This window comes from Hemiscyllium ocellatum, chromosome 8 (assembly GCF_020745735.1).
Source record: "Hemiscyllium ocellatum isolate sHemOce1 chromosome 8, sHemOce1.pat.X.cur, whole genome shotgun sequence".
Lineage (NCBI taxonomy): Eukaryota > Metazoa > Chordata > Chondrichthyes > Orectolobiformes > Hemiscylliidae > Hemiscyllium > Hemiscyllium ocellatum.
The window spans coordinates 27,660,850-27,677,671 of NC_083408.1; the positions used below are offsets into that span (position 1 = coordinate 27,660,850).

A 16,822-nucleotide genomic window follows, 5' to 3' on the forward strand; every position below is an offset into this window, starting at 1 on the left:
TTAAGGATAGAAGATTCCTAATAACATGAGTAGAAATATTAGCGAGTTTTAACACATAAACACATATTTATTAACACATAAATAGAAAGTGGGCCATACCACCAGTGCTTCAGCTGGAGACTCACTGATGATGTTACCTAGTATGGTGCTGAAACATCTGAAAATGAACTTTCCAGCTCCACGAGCAAACCTACATCCAGAGTAGAAATATTTTTTAAGGTTGGCAGGATGTCACAAGTGGTGTGACACAGGGGTCGATGTTGGGACCTCAACTCAGTACAATTTCTATAAGTGATGTGGATAAAGGAATAGAAGGTATGGTAGCTAAATTTACTGATGACACAAAGATAGATGGAAATTGAATTGTGAAAAAGACATAGAAACCTACAAAGGGATATGGACAGGTTGTGAGTGGGTAAAGACTTGGCAAATGGAGTACAGTGTGGGAAAGTAGAAAATTGTCCATTTTGGCAGAAAATGGCATGTTATCTAAAAGATGAAAGGTTACAGAGCTCTTAGATACAGAGACATCTCAGTGTCTTAGTTAATGAATCACAGAAGGTACACAGGTCCAACATATAATGAGGAAAACTCATAGAATGTTATGTTTTTTGTGAGGGAAGAGAAGTGACAGTTATGCTTCATTTATGCAAGGCATTAGTGAGGACCACATCTGGAGCCCTGTGTACAGTACTTACAGCAGGATGTTAATGCATTAGAAGCAGTTAAAGATGATAATTGCTCATAGTTGGCGTGAGTGGATTGCATCATGAGGAAAGGCTAGGCAAGCTGGCTCTGCATCCTCGGGAGTTTAGAAGAAGTCTGAAGTGATTTGAATTTAAACACAGGAGATCCTGAAGGGACTTGACCAGGTGGATGTGGAAAGAATGTTTCCTCTTGTGGGAGAATCTAGAAATAGAGGTCATTGTTTAAAAATAAGGGGCACCCATTTAAAACAGAAATTAGGAAACATTGTTTTTCTAAGAATGGAGTTTCTTTAGAATACCCTTCCTCAAACGTAGTGGGCGCATAATCTTTAACTGTTTTGAAGGGCAGAGGTAGAGAGATTCTTGATGACAATGGGGATGAAAGGACGAGATGTAGGAATGTAGAGTTGAGGCTAAACTCAGATCTGCCATGATCTTATTGAATGGAGGAGCTGGTTCAAAGGACCTAGTGGCCTACTCTTGCTCCTTGTTTATATGTTGGTATCAGATTGCTGATTGAGAGAGTTTGCTTAGCACAGACTGGTCCATAACACTCTGCCTCTGAAATTCTTTCGAATGTAACAAAATACAATTTAAGCACAAACTTTGTCTTTTTCACTCCAAACTTTAATTTCATCTTTAGGTCACCTCTGAAGATTGGGTCACCTATTTTGTGACTCTGAAGGAGCAAGCCCTCTGTTTCTACAAGAACGAGAGTGATAGTTTGACGGTGAGTTGTCATCTCCTGGAACAGAGAATTGAAGAATTTCTAAGATAGGAGATTTTGATAATTCGAAACTATTTGTAATCTCAGTGTTAATCCAACCTCAGAACAGAATAAAACATGCTATTCAGCAGATAACACTGCAGAGAGATGGAATGAGAGTTGGATTAATCAAACTGAGAGACCAGGATACTGAGGAATAGAATTCATCTACATTCACTTTCTAATCAAGCACAGCACTGGGATGATACAAAGTAGAGCTCTCTCTACTCTATTTAAACCGAAAGTAAAGGCTTCTCTATACTGTCTCCATAAAATCCTGCCAGCACAGGGACAAATACAGAAGAAAGCTACTTCTACACTATCCCTTCCAAAATTCCCAGGACAGGGAGAGCACAGACAGAATAAAGTGTAAGTCTCTTTCTCTACACTGTCCCCATACACTTCCAAGACAGGCAGAGCAGTGGATCTGATGCACAGTAAAGCACCTAGTCAGCAAGGTCCTGATCAGACACTCCTAGACAGTTACGATACTTTAAGAAATTGAATAAAGCTTCCTCTGTAATGAGGTTGGCTTCCAAATAAATGGTGAAATCCTCTGCCAGTGCAGGAATTTAAGTATTACTTATTCGCAGAAGCAGTCAGAATTTCTGAGTTTGATGTGTACTGAAACCATAGCACTGTAAGAGCATGTGTATGTGTGTGAAACTATCCCATACCCCAGTGACAGTTAGTGTGTGTGGGACTACACCCCAGTGAGAGTCAGCATGTGTGGGACCCACACGCAGACTCTCACTGGGGTGTGGTGGGAGCTGTACCCCAGTGAGAGTCAGTGCATGTATGGGACCACACCCTAGTGAGAGTCAATATGTGTGGGACCAGACCCTAGTGAGAGTCGGTGCGTGTATGTGGTGGTGGTGATGGTGGTGGGGGGGGAGCCCTGTACTCCAGTGAGAGTCACCGCACATAGGACCGATATCCAATTTAGATTCAGTGTCTGTATGATAGTCATACCCCAGTGAGAGTCTTTGTGTGTGGGATTGTGCCCCAGTGGAGATTTAGTGCATTTGTGGGAGCTGTACCCCAATGAGTGTATATGGGAGCTGTACTCCAGTGAGATTCAGTGTGTGAGATATTTTGGTGGCTGAATACAGCTCTGGTAGGTGTGAAAGGCACTACATAAATGCAGGTGTTCAATTATTTTCTTACTTTGAGTGATGTTCTGCCCCGTTAAGCAATCCTTGTCTGAGGTGTCCAGTTTCCTTTAAACTCCTCTGTTCTTGGCTCTATGCCTCGCCATGTTCTCTTTAAGCAGACCCTTCCTAAGCTTCGTGTGTTCCTGTCTCTGTCTATAGGATTCTCCTTGCTCTCCAACCCTTGTGATCAGTGATGCTCGGTGTGAGGAAGCTGCCGACTCTACGGACAAGACACACACTTTCTGCTTACAGTACGTAACATCAGCTCAACAAATGAAGCCTAAACTTTACTTGGTTTGGGACAGTGTCTCCCCGTGACCCTGAGAGATCACTGTAGAGAGATTAAACTCTAACACTAACCTCAAGCTCCTCTATCTGATATGGCTGGGGGTTTGTGGGGGGAGGGGGGGTGAAGAGAGTTTTGAAGATTCATTGGCACACTGTTTATATGCACAGCCACTCTGAAATCATGTGACAGAGTGACAGTGTGTATTGAGTGTGTCAGTTCCTGTGTGTGCACATGCATATATGTGTATTGAGTGTGTCAGTGAGACAATGTAAGTGAGGGGTGTGTGTGAGAGAGAGAGAGACGTTGCATCTGGTGTGTTTGATGTGGGAGGCACTGTCATGAAATACTATCTATCGTGTTTTTCCTGATAGACTGAGTAACGGAAGTGAGTACCTTTTCTCTGCTCCATCGGGCAGCCTGATTGGCGAGTGGATTCAGAAGATCAGCAACAATGCTGGTAGCTGTGGAGGTGAGAGTCTGCTGTCAGCTAATATCTTCTACTCTTCTCCACGAAGATGCTTCCTAAAACCTAGCTCTTTGACCAAAGTTACCTGTCCTGAGATCATGGGACTCAGCGATTTGTTGTAGGTTGCAAAGTGGCAGAAGTAAACAGCTCTTTGTCTCTTAACAGTTGTTTATCCCTGTGAAACAGTGAAGCTAACCTGACAGTGTGAGAGAGACGGTGAGGCCTGTGACCATTGGAGTAGGAATAGAGGAGGAGATGACAGCAGGGTGCGACTAACCAGACTGGACGAGCTAACCTCACTGTCAGGCTCCATCATATCTGCCTTGGGCCTCCTGAGAATGACCTCTCTGGTCTTCTCCTCAACTGCCTCTGATATAACCAGGGCAAAGGTGATGGGCTCTGACAACATTCCAGCTATAGTGCTGAAGGCTTGTGCTCCAGAACTAGCCATGCCCCAAGTCAATACTAGTTTCAAAATAGATCTAGTCAAAGATGTGTAAAATTGCCCAGTTATGGACAAAGTAGGGCAAATCCAACCAGGCCAAATACCACCCTATCCATCTCCCCTTATCAACAGCAAATGGAGGGTGTCATGAACAGTGTTTAGTCAAGGTTCCATCAAGAACACTCGACTCCAGGCTCATGATAAAGAAGGGACAGCGATTTTTTTTTCCTTTTCATTGTGGGTTTCAGTGGCAAGGCCAGAATTTGCTGCCCATCCCTAGTTCCCCTTGTTGGTGAGCCATTACCTTGACCTACTGCAGTCCATGTGGTGCTGCCACAATGCTGCAAGTCCAGCATTTCCACTCGTCCATGAGAAAGGATTGTGGTGATATATTTTGAAATTGAGGTGGTGAGAGGTTTGTAAGGGGTGGTGTTTCTATGCATCTGATGCCCTTATCTTTAGGAAAGGTTACAAATTTGGAATGTGCTGTCAAAGGATCCTGGGAGAATTCCAGCAGGCATCTTGTAAATGGTGGACACTGCTGCTGTGCCTGAGTGAGGGAAGAAATGACTGCTTAAATTGGTGGATGGATTGCTTCATCCTGGATGAAGATGAGCTTTGTATGTTGTTGGGTCTGCACCCATTGAGGCAAGTGACGACTATTCAGTCATATACCTGACGTGCCTTGTAGATGATGTACAGATTTTGGGGAGTTAGGAGGTGAGTTACTTGCTGCAGAATTCCTGGCCTCTGATCTGTTCTTGTAGGCACTGTATTTATATGCTGGATCAGTTCAGTTGTAACCTCCAGAATGTTTACAGTGATAGTAACACCATTAACTGTGAGGGTAATGGTCAGATGCTCTATTCTTATAGATGCTCATTGCTAGCTCTTGTGCAATGTGAATGTTCCTTGCCAATGACTTGCTTATGTACAGGCATGGTCTCCCTCAGTATTTGAGGAGTAGCAAATGGTGTTGAGCATTGAACATTCATCAGCAAACTGACCCTATGATAGAGGGAAGTTCACTGATGAAGCAGCTGAAATTGGTTGGGTCAAAGACCTGAGCAATTCCTGTAGAGATATCGTGGAGCTAAGATCACAGATCTCCAACAATAACCGTCTTCATGTGTGCCAGGTATAAGTCCAACCAGCAGCTCCTTGACGCTGCACTCAGACAGAGTGTATTCCCAGCCTGCAAGTGGTGAGCCTGGTTCTCAACTCACACCCATCTTGGACCAATTCTGTTTTAGGTCCAGCAGAACGCAACAGAATTCTGGGGAGCAGGTTTTGCTAAGTGCTACTAACAATCCCATCTATCATTTTACTGATGTTTCAGGGGCTGTAATTGGCCTGATTGGATCTACCCTAATTCTTGGTGGACAGGAGAAATCACTTTCTCTTGTAAGCGAACAAAATGCATGGCCTATGAAATATAATGTGGATAAATGTGAGGTTATCCACTTTGGTAGCAAAAAGAGACAGGCAGATTGTTATTTGAATGGAATTAGATTGGGAAAGGGGGCTGGTGCAATGAGACCTAGCTATCCTTGTCCACCACTTGCTGGAGTTAGACATACAGATGCAGAAGGAATCAAATACTATGTTGGCCTTCATGGGGAGAGGATTGGAGCACAGGAGCAGAGCTGTTTGGCTGTAATTTACAAGACCTTATGAGACCATACCTGGAGTACTATGTGCAGTTCTAAGGAAGGACATTCTGACTAAGAAAGCAGTACAACAAAGGTTACCAGACCAATTCCTGGGGGACAGGTTTGACATGTGAAGAGAGACTGCTTCAGTTAGGATTATATTCATTACAGTTTAGAAGAATGGGGTTGGGGGGGTTGTCACATAGAAACGTATAAAATTCTAACAGGATCAGACAGGTTAATTGCTGGAAGATTATTCCTGGTGATCGAAGAGTCCAGAAGCAGGGGTCACAGTTTAAGAATAGGGGGTAGACTATTTTGGACTGAGATAAGGGAAAATGTCTTCACCCAGGGAGACGAGATTTGCTACTACAGTAAGTGGTTGAGGCCGAAACACTGAATGCTTTCAGCAAAAAGTTGGATCTAATTGTTATGGTTAAAGAGATCAAAGAATATGGGGAGAAAGCAGAAACGAGACTGAGTTAAATGATCAGCCACGATCAAACTGAACAGCAAAGAAGGTTCGATGGCTAACTCCTCCTAATTTCTGTTTTCTACAATACGATTTTACAACCCTCAGGTTTCAGTGGCTGATTGTTGACTCTTCCTGTGCTGTTTTCCAGGTTCTGATGAAACAAGCTCGTCAGCTGTCAACGTGTGTCCTTTGCAGTCTCCACAACACTCCTGGTAAATACAGTACCTGTTTCCATGGGTCTGTTACAGGGTGACACTGTTACATGTAAGGGCTTTGAGTTTCTCTGCCACATGGAAACCAGAATTGTAACAAAATACAATTCCACAAGGTCTTCTCTCTCAGACCTCACCCAATCTTCCTGTGGGCAAACAAGACAGTGAGTGCCATGAGGTGACAACCGTTGCTGAATCAAATCTCACTGTCCCTTAGATCTCACACATGCACAACAATCTACACTCATGCATGTATATGCAGGTGCTAGCACATTCCCTATCATGCACAAAAGTTATGCTGTTTCTATCTTCCCAGAATCAGAGACAAACTATAGCCTCCTGACTGGAGCCCAAGTGGTGCAGTCTGATAATCTTTAAATACTCCGTGGCTTCTGCTTATTATTCAGGCTGAAAGGTAGAGAAAGCAAGTTCCAAACCATGCAGGACAGCAACATCTCACAATTCATCAATGTAGTGAATTTGGAGCACACTCCTCCCCCGGTTTCCTCATCCAGTTCCCTGCTCCTTCCCCCAGCTTTCTCTCTCTCTCTCTCAGTCCCTGCTCCTTCCCTCGGTTTCATCTGTCAGTCCCTGTCTGGGATCTACATGTTCCTTAGTTTTCAATTCTGAGGTCTCTCAGCCGAGTTTGTTCCCTTCTATCCTCTTAGCCATTCCTCCTTATTCTTACATTCTGGCCCCCACATCAATCCTCCAAGCCAACTGATGACAACAAGAGGAAATGCTGCACTGAGATCTCACATTAACACTGTTCCTTTCTCCAAAGTGATCCATTTATGACCAAATCCCAGCTCACAATGGGGAGTCCAACAAAGAAGGAGAAACCCGGAACCAACAAGGATTTACTTCCCAGGTAGGGTGAGGCCCTGAAGGTAAGGGAACAGAGATCATGGGGTGCTTGGGTGCTGGGATAACGCAACACAAACCAAAATTGCTGGCGAAACTCAACAGGTTTGCCAACATCAGTGGGGAGAAAGCAGAGTTACCACTTCAGATCTGGGGGAATGCTCTGTGTTACTATGGGTGCCCTGTTAAGGAGCAGTTCCAGATCCAACCAGACTGTCACATTCTGGGGTATGCAACTAATAGCCTGCTTGAACATTGTAGTTTATCGTCACGGAGTTTCACTCACTGTAATTCCACATAAGATTCTTCAGAATACTATTCCTGGGAATGGTTCTACAATATGTATCTATAACAGAGCTCAACCATTTAATGAGTGATATAACATTCTTCTACACATCAGTCATAAGCTTACGTCAGCAGACGCTTCCTGTCTGTAAATCCTAAACCCCTGTTGGCACATTCTTTTTGAAAATTTGTGCCAACTATTTCTGTTATAAATTTCAATGTCCACATTCAAAACGGCCCATTGCCAACTGCTCCTGAGCATCAGGAAACCCTTTCATACAAAATGGTTTGTTTTTGAACAATTGTCACCCACCTCTTTTCATTGGCAAGTAAGGTCTTACTTTGGACAAGAGATATTTTAGATTAGATTAGATTAGATTAGATTACTTAGAGTGTGGAAACAGGCTCTTCGGCCCAACAAGTCCACACCGACCCACCGAAGCGCAACCCACCCAGACCCGTTCCCCTACATTTACCCCTTCACCTAACACTATGGGCAATTTAGCATGGCCAATTCAACTGACCTGCACATCTTTGGACTGTGGGAGGAAACCGGAGCAGCCCGGAGTAAACCCACGCAGACACAGGGAGAATGTGCAAACTCCACACAGACAGTCACCTGAGGCGGGAATTGAACCTGGGTCTCTGGCACTGAGGCAGCAGTGCTAACCAGTGATTTTTGTCCTTTGCACTATCATTTAATATGTTAATTTAAGATTTTCATGGGAGAACTCAGCCCCCTACCCAGGACAGAACTAGTTCTTCCTCTGATGTTTTGGGAGTGTCCTCTGGGGCCAGTGTACCGGAAGCTTTACTCTTTATCTAACTCCATATTGTCCCTGTCCAGGGAGTGTTGGATCAGGACAGTGTCAAGGGCATTTTACTTTCTATTTACTCCTAATTTTAACGTAGAAGAGCTTTACTTGGTATCTAATCCAACATGCTGTCCCTATCCTTAGTGTTTGATGTGGATAGTGTAGCTTGTGAAATGAACGTAAGGTGACATCATGTCCCTCTTTTTTAACAGGAGAACACCATCTTTCAGAGTGAAACACAGCAACTCATCGAATTTGTCTCTACAGAGAGCAGGGGAGCAACGGGATAAGTGGAGAAACAAAGATTCTCCAGTGGGAACAAACGGGTCAAAAGGTACCTCAGCATCAGCAAAATAATGTTTCAAATAATTGTTCGTAAAACTTAGTAAGTGTTCTGAAACATCACAAAACATTAGGAACAATTACTGGGCTGATGTGGCAGCGTGATGAGAGTCGGTTCCTGTACTGTGGGCAGTGTAGTGATAACACCACATTCTCTGCTCCACCATTCACTGACGTGATGTGTGTTTGTACGTTTTGCAGATTCCGGTGTTGAGAGTAACTCAACAGGAGATACGCAGTCAGTGTCAGTTCCTCCACCAAAACCTCCTCACACTTACTATAATACCCACCAATATCCAATGGGTGGGGAGCAGGGGTCTCGCGGCCTGAATGCAGGTTAGTGCTGTCATCTCTCCGTGAATCTCCGGTATGGAAATATACCAGACAGTAGTCACACTGGCACTGTGCCTTGTATCCCAACCCTCTCCAGCTCACAGCATGCGTGGTTTGACCAGCTAATAGCTTTACCATCCTGCACCCCAGGAACCATATTAATTCCCTCTGGATCAGAGTCCAGCTACCCAGGCGCAGGAGCTATCATGCCTATACCATGCTCTGAGGGGGTTTTTGCACAGCTACTGGTTATCAGTACCTGATGCCCAAGAATGTAGAAAATATACAGTGGAACAGTAGCTCAGTGGCTAGCACTGCTGCCTCACAGCACCAGGGATCCAGGTTCGATTCCAGCCTCAGACGACTGACAGTCTGTGTGGATTTTCTCCAGGTGCTCCAGTTTCTTTCCACAATCCAAAGATGTGCAGGTTAAGTGAATTGGCCATGCTAAGTTGCCCATACTGTACAGGTTGAGTGCATTACGTTTACCCCTGACTAAAGTAACAGGGTTGGGGAATGGATCTGAGTGGGATACTTTCCAGAGGGTCAGTTTGTTGGGCCGAAGGGCCTGTTTCCACACTTGGGATTCTATGTTAATTTCTAATGATAAAGTAGATTACAAGGTATCTGTACGCGCATTTTGGCCCAAAGGAGGTTCTGTTTCTAGTGACCCCTCAAAACTGCAGACTATGTAGTGTTCAGGAATATACTGTCAGTGCAGTAAGCAGACTACGCACAGTGAATCACTACAATGAAAGAGGGACCCCAGTGTCATGCCTAATTCTACATTCTGAGGGGGTCACCGTTCACTATGCCCAGGGTTACTTACAGCTGTACATAAGGGAGACCAGTTTTCCTAATATGTCACTTTTTGTGCCTGTCAGGTAGCAGACAGACCCTGGGCAGTACTCCCGATCTGTGTGTGGAGCGAAGGCAGCCTGGACTCTCCAGCAACCGACAAGAGAACGAAAACCGACGCAAGACCTGGGAACCAGAGAGCACAGGGTCAACCAGTACCTTTACCATGCCAACATGGCACCACACCCGGGACACAGACGTGGACAGTGGCAAGAAGAAGAATGTTTTCAAGAAGTTTTTTGTAAAAAAGTAATTTGAAGCTGCCTTAGCCTCGCCCTCTGATAGTAATATATTTTCAGAAAATGCATGGAGCTGAGCTTCACAAGTGTGTGTGTGTGTGTGTGTATATCTGCAAAACGTCAGACTCACCTATTCCAGTCTCTAAGCGTGCAGCTGATTCCTCAATTCCACATCTCAGTTCCCTTTGTATCCTCTCCACTGGGTGCCTCAACATTCACATCCCTCTGAGTGAATCCCTCCTTATTTCAGACCGAGGTGGCAGTAGCTTTATTCTGAGACTGTACCTCCTGGTTCCACATACACCAGCCCAGAGGAAACTTCCTCACAGCTTCTTTCCAATTAATCTTGAGAATTCCAACTGTTCCATTGAGGTCAATCTCAGAATACCTCTCAGAAATGCAGGCCTATACTGCTCACTGTCTCTCCTCATAAGGCAGTTTCTTTATCCAGGAATCATTCTAGTAGACTTTAGTTACACTTGCATTGAAGGAACCCAGATCTTCAAAACATTGCAGTGAGATTTATTTTCTCTTGTACTCTAACTTGGGATGTTGGCCTTTCAATCAATGTGCTGGGCCAACACATTAACATTGAGTCCCTCTAAGCATTTGTCATTTTTTAAATGAATTCTTCATTATAGAATAGATCCATTCACACCACTCAGTTGACCACACCATGACCAATCACAGCGCCTGTCTCTATCCCTTGGTAATCTGTGTTCTCTTCACTACTTACTTTGCCATTGTAATTACATCTCTATTAGCCTGGATTAACTACAATCGATCCCCTTATCAAAGCCATTGTCATAGACTGTAGAAAAAAGGGAATTTTCAACACTCTCAGATCCTTGTCAGAACCCCACTAGGTAAGACTTCCATTGTAAAATTTACTTATTTTTGATACTGCTCACCCTTTTCATTACGTTAAGTGTCTGTCAAACTGAGGGTCTAATACTGTAATAGGCTGCCATCCTTTCCAAATCCATGTGATCCGAATCAATTAGGTACTTTGGGTCATTTAATTATGCTATTTTTGTGAAGGCTTTTAGTTAATTTTGCTGCTGTTAATTCATGTTCTACGACTGGGATTTGTTCCATCTCTGAATTAGGGTCATCTTACAATGTCACATTGGCTTGACCTGCTCAATCTTCTCTAAACAGAAATGAGGAGCGTGACATTGTTAGCTGAGCCCTGAGCTCGAAGATGGGAGTATTGTTCCCCAGCTGATGGCTGAATTAAATGCTCTCTCAGGATGGAGAGCAGGACCACCAGCTGAAGTGACTGTGAGGGCAAGATCAGAGCAAATGCACCACAACTGGGAGCATGTACTAGGAGGAAAGGAGCTACCTAATGCCCCTACATATGCCTCAGTGAAAGGCTTAGGGAGAGGAGCCAACAGGCAGTGAAATTTCTGTGGCATTCTCCAGAGGGACAACATTGCGTCCTTTGGCCATCCTAAGCTCCGCTGCCTCAGCCCCTGATTCAAATAGTAAAACCTTCCCTCTAATCTGACAAAGTAATTCTCTCGCTGTTACTCGTATTCTAAACTTTAAAAAGCACAATAAAATTGAAATTTGCATGGAACGTCTGGCATTCTGGGTTTCATCTGCCAGAGAGGGGTTATCAACTCCTGCACTCAGTCCTTGCTGAAGTTACATCCAACACTCAGTCGCAGAACAGCAAACTATGCCACAATATATCACACGAAGACTCCTTCAAAAGCACCTTCCAAACCAATGACCACCTCCATCTAGAAGGACAAGGAAACCCCACTACTTGCAAGTTCAGCTCCAAGTCACCCACCACCCTGACATAGAGATGTACATCATGGAAACAGACCCTTCGATCCAACCCGTCCATGCCGACTAGATATCCCAACCCAATCTCGTCCCATTTGCCAGCACCCGGCCAATACCCCTCCAAACCCTTCCTATTCATATACCCATCCAGATGCCTTTTAAATGTTGCAATTATACCAGCTTCCACCAATTCCTCTGGCAGCTCATTCCATACACGTACCACCCTCTGCGTGAAAAAGTTGCCTCACCGTAAACTATACCCTCTAGTTCTGGACCCCCCACCCTAGGGCTAGTTCTCCCTGTATTCTATGAGATCTAACCTTGTTAACCAGTGTCCCATGGGGAACCTTGTCAAATGCCTTACTGAAGTCCATATAGATCACATCTAACGCTCTACCTTCATCAATCCTGTTTATTACTTCTTCAAAAAACTCAGTCAAGTTTGTAAGACATAATTTCTCACGCACAAAGCCATGTTGACTATCCCTAATCCGTCCTTGCCTTTCCAAATACATGTACATCCTGTCCCTCAGGATTCCCTCCAACAACTTGCCCACCACCAACATCAGGCTCACTGGTCTATAGTTCCCTGGCTTGTCCTTACCACCCTTAAACAGTGGCACCACGTTAGCCAACCTCCAGTCTTCCGGCACCTCACATGTGACTGTCGATGATACGAATATCACAGCAAGTGACCTAGCAAATACTTCCCTAGCTTCCCACCTGATCTGGTGCTGGGGATTTATCCACTTTTATCTTTCAAGACATCCAATACTTCCTCCTCTGTAATATGGACATTTTTCAAGATGTCACCATCTATTATTTCCCTACATTCTATACCTTCCATGTCCTTTTCCACAGTAAACACTGATGCAAAATACTCATTTAGTGACTCCCCCAACTCCTGCGGCTCCACACTAAAGCCGCCTTGCTGATCTTTGAGGAGCCTTATTCTCTCCCCAGTTATCCTTTTGTCCTTAATGTATTTGTAAAAACCCTTTGGATTCTCCTTAACCCTATTTGTCAAAGCTATCTCATGTCCCCTTTTTGCCCTCCTGATTTCCTTAAGTATACTTCCAATGCCTTTATACTCTAAGGAGTCACTCAATCTACCTGGAAATATATCATGATTCCTTACTGCTGCTGGGTCAAAATCCTGGAAATTGCTCCCAAACGGCACTGTGGATCTACCTGCAGCCCAAGAATACAACTTGTTGGTGCCTCCTCAAGGGCAAATAGGAATCAGCAATTCAGATCCAATGAATAAAAAAGAATCCTGCCTGCTCACTCTGATGAGACCTTTACAGCTGGGAGGGTATAACTCCCCCTCACCTTTTACCCATAAAGCCTGAGCCAGTCTCAGCTCAACACAATCTGCAACATTAGTCAGCTCTCACGGAATTGACTGTTCCTGCCCACTCTCGGACCCAGAAGTACAATTGGATGCCATCCCTCCCAGGTGCCTTGGACAGATTGGCAACTCCCAAAAGAGGTTCAAACTTTCAGCAGGGGAGGGAAACAGGGTGTGGATGGTGCCAGGCGGTGTCATTGGAGTGAGGAAGAGGGGAAGGTAAGCTGCTCTGACTGTTACAGAAAGTGCTCAAGTTGTCATGAGCAAAGGAGATATTTTATTGTAGACTGTCTTCACCGCAGAGACACGCTGTGGGCTGTTCTACAATCATGTCAATAATACTGACCACGTGCATTCAAACCAGTTCATTGATATCCAAGTGTAGCCCCACACCCCACCATCCAAACCTAAGGCTCAGCACTGATTTCCATCGAACGAAAGTGATACTGAGATCAAAACACAATGTAGGTCAGTCACACAGAGTCAGCTCCTTCTCAGGGTGTTGGTAAGAATCTGCCTCCCTCCTTCACAGGTCAGTCCTGTAATATGACAGGCATAATGTCATCAAAAGGATCCTCCCCATACACTAATTATCCTCATCTTAATCCCGCAAACATAAAGTCATAGATAGAGATGTATAGCATGGAAAGAGACCCTTCAGTCCAAATTGTCCATGCTGACGAGATATCCTAACTAATCTGGTCCCATGTACCAGCACTTGGCCCATATCCCCCCTAAACCCTTCCTATTAATATATCCATCCAGATGCCTTTTAAATGTTGTAATTGTACCACCCTCCACCACTTTCTCTGGCAGCTCATTCCATACATGCATCACCCTCTGTGTGAAAAAGTTGCCCCTTAGGTCGTTTTCAAATTTTTCCCCTCCAGTTCTGGACTCCCCCATCCCAGGGAAAAGGCCTTGTCTATTTATCCTAACCATTTTCTAAACCTCTATAAGGTCACCCCTCAGCCTCTCTCTATAACTCAAACCCTCCAGCCCTGGTAACATCTTTGTAAATTATTTCCGAATCCTTTCAAGTTTCACAACATCCTTCTGATAGGAGGGGAGACCAGAATCGCACACAATATCCAAAAGTGACCTAACCAATGCCCTGTACAGTCACAATATGATCTCCCAACTCCTGTACTCAAAGCTCTGACCAACAAAGGAAAGCATACCAAATGCCTTCACTAGGTGAAAGTGAGGACTGCAGATGCTGGAGATCAAAGTCAAAAGTGTGGTGCTGGAAAAGCACAGCAGGTCAGGCAGCATCAGAGGAGCAGGTGCTAAAGAGCCTATGTCTGAAACATCGACTCACCTGCTCCCTGACCTGCTGTGCTTTTCCAGCACCACACTCTCGACCACCTTCACTATCTTACCTACCTGCGACTCCACTTTCAAGGAACTATGAGCCTGCACTCCACAATCTCTTTGTTCAGCAACACTCCCTTACCATGAAGTGTACAGGTCCTGCTCTGACTTGCCTTTCCAAAATGCAACACCTCACATTTATCTAAATTAAACTCCATCTGCCGCTTCTCAGCCCACCTAATCAAGATTCCCATTGTACACTGAGATAACCTTCACTGTCCACTATACCACCAATTTTGGTGTCATCTGCAAACTTACCAGCTATACCTATGTTCACATTAGAATCATTTATGTAAATAATAAAAAGTCTTGTGCACAAAAAGCAAAATTAAATCTAATCCAATTATCACTTCAGTCTACTTTTGATCATCAGCAAAGAAATAGAGGTGGGGGTCATTGACAGTGCTTTCAAACTGCACTTGCTCAGCAATAACCTACTCACATGCAATTAATTTGGGCTGCACCAGACCTCTCAGTTCCTGACCTCATGACAGCCTTGGTCCAAACATGGACAAAAGATCTATCACTTCCCCCCCCTCCCCCACCCACCCATTAATTACCCTCTCATACTCCAAAATCTAATTTCATCCTCTTGTCCCACACAGAGTATCCTGTCACCACACTTTCCCCCACCCCCCCCAACACAAACACAAAACTAATGAATCCCTCTTCTCCCTGTTCGAGGTTCCCACGTTCCCTCTAGCCAATGATCCCCAGCTCAGGGCCTGTTGCAGTGCCATCTGTGGCAGAGCTGGGGATTGTGAGTGGCCAGCTCATATCTCCAGACAAACTAGGTCTCAGCTGGCAAGGTGAACCTCAAGTGACACCCCAGGGAGATTTTGTGAGAGATCTCAGACTGGTGTTAAAAACATGGGTCAGTTCCATCAGATGAGACACAATAGGTGACCCCCCTTCCCCAAACATTCATGCCCTCCTCCCAGTATGTGACCCACCTTAACTCCAATGCATGCACACCTACCCTCTTAGCTGCGTGTCCCGATCCGTCAGGGGCACATATATCACTCCCATCAGTATGGTGCGGAGAATGGTTCCATCTGCTTTTTTGTCAAACTGCTGTAATGACTGACTTCCCCCACTCGCACCAACTGGAACAACCATACGACCACCAGGCTTCAGCTGATGCAGCAACTGAAGTACAGACAGAACAAGGTACAGGGTCACAGGGCTATACAAACCAAGGGACAGACAGAATAAACACAGGGCCACAGAGCTGGACAGGCTGAGGGACAGGCAGAACGAGTATAGGGTCACAGAGTTATACAGACCGAGGGACTTCAGAACAGGCACAGGGTCACAGCTGTAAAGATTGTGGGACAGGCAAACGGGTACAGGGGTCACATCCAGACAGACTGGGGCACACGTAGAACAGGTACAGGCTTAGAGCCGAACAGACTAGGGGCAGGCAGAATGGCTACAGAGTCTCTGACGCTGCTCTGAATCAAGAAATATTGTCTCTCATTTTAGCAGAGACTTCAAGACACCAACCTGTCTACAGTACAGCCATTCATGTACCATTATAGAATCATCAAAGCAGGAAATGCAACAACCAATTTCTGCACTGAGAGATCCCACAGAATGTAATAGCAGGGTAGTCATTAGTGGAGTATTATATCCTGATGCTGCCAAGATCTCAGAATGTTTTTAGAGCGGCATCTGCTAAAGCTCAACTCTATTCTTGGCGGAGATAGTCACTGCCTGGCACGTGAGGTTCAAATTGGCTACTCACTAGCTCTTGCCTGGATATTACCCACTCTTTGCTGAATTTGGATATGAACTGTTTTAATATCTGTGGAGTCACAAATGGTACTGAAGATTGTACAAGAGTTGAATCATAGGATTACAGATAATAGTAATTCTGCTGCTGCTGATGATGATGATGACCCACGGCAGTTCTCCTGAGATCTACAGTTCTGGTCTGAATCTGTCCTGTCTCCCACAATGGCAGGGTCACACAACAGGTTGGGAAGGTGTTGGCAAGGTGAAGGTGGAACGAATGCAGCGTGGTGATCACTAGTGTCAATAGGCACAACCATGGCCACATGAAACTGTGACAGGTAGATTGCTCAGGATGGATTCAAGTGGAATAGGCTCCTATTCAATAGTGATGCTACCAAGGTGCTCCTGGTATTGGGCATCAGGGTCACCACAACCTAACCTTCCAACGGTGCAGAACTCCCTCAGCACTGACCCTCCAACACAGCGGCACTCCCTCAGCACTGACCCTCTGACTGTGCAGCACTCCCTCAGTACTGACCCTCCGACAGTGTGGCACTTCCTTAGCACTGACCCTCCACACTGATCCTCTTACAGCGCAACACTCCCTCAGTACTGACCCTCCGACAGAGCGGCACTCCCTCAGCACTGACCCTCCGAC

At 45.0% G+C, this 16,822-nt stretch overlaps 1 protein-coding gene across 7 annotated transcripts in view; it reads right to left on the reverse strand.

The window, feature by feature from the left end:
* Positions 1-1,312: 1,312 nt before the first annotated feature.
* The window catches only part of pcmtl (l-isoaspartyl protein carboxyl methyltransferase, like), a 44,064-nt gene continuing 28,554 nt past the window's right edge, over positions 1,313-16,822 (reverse strand). For 2 of the 7 annotated variants that reach the window (XM_060828731.1, XM_060828732.1), the window contains 3 exons: positions 15,407-15,576; positions 9,635-9,789; positions 1,552-3,377 (listed from right to left, as the gene is read on the reverse strand). In XM_060828731.1, the coding sequence (XP_060684714.1) occupies positions 3,253-3,377; positions 9,635-9,789; positions 15,407-15,576 (450 nt within the window). In that variant the 3' untranslated portion in view covers positions 1,552-3,252. Of the gene's footprint in view, positions 1,453-1,551; positions 3,378-9,634; positions 9,790-13,307; positions 13,593-15,406; positions 15,577-16,822 lie in introns of those variants that run through there. The other 5 variants (XM_060828733.1, XM_060828730.1, XM_060828729.1 and 2 more) reach the window with 5 other exon arrangements.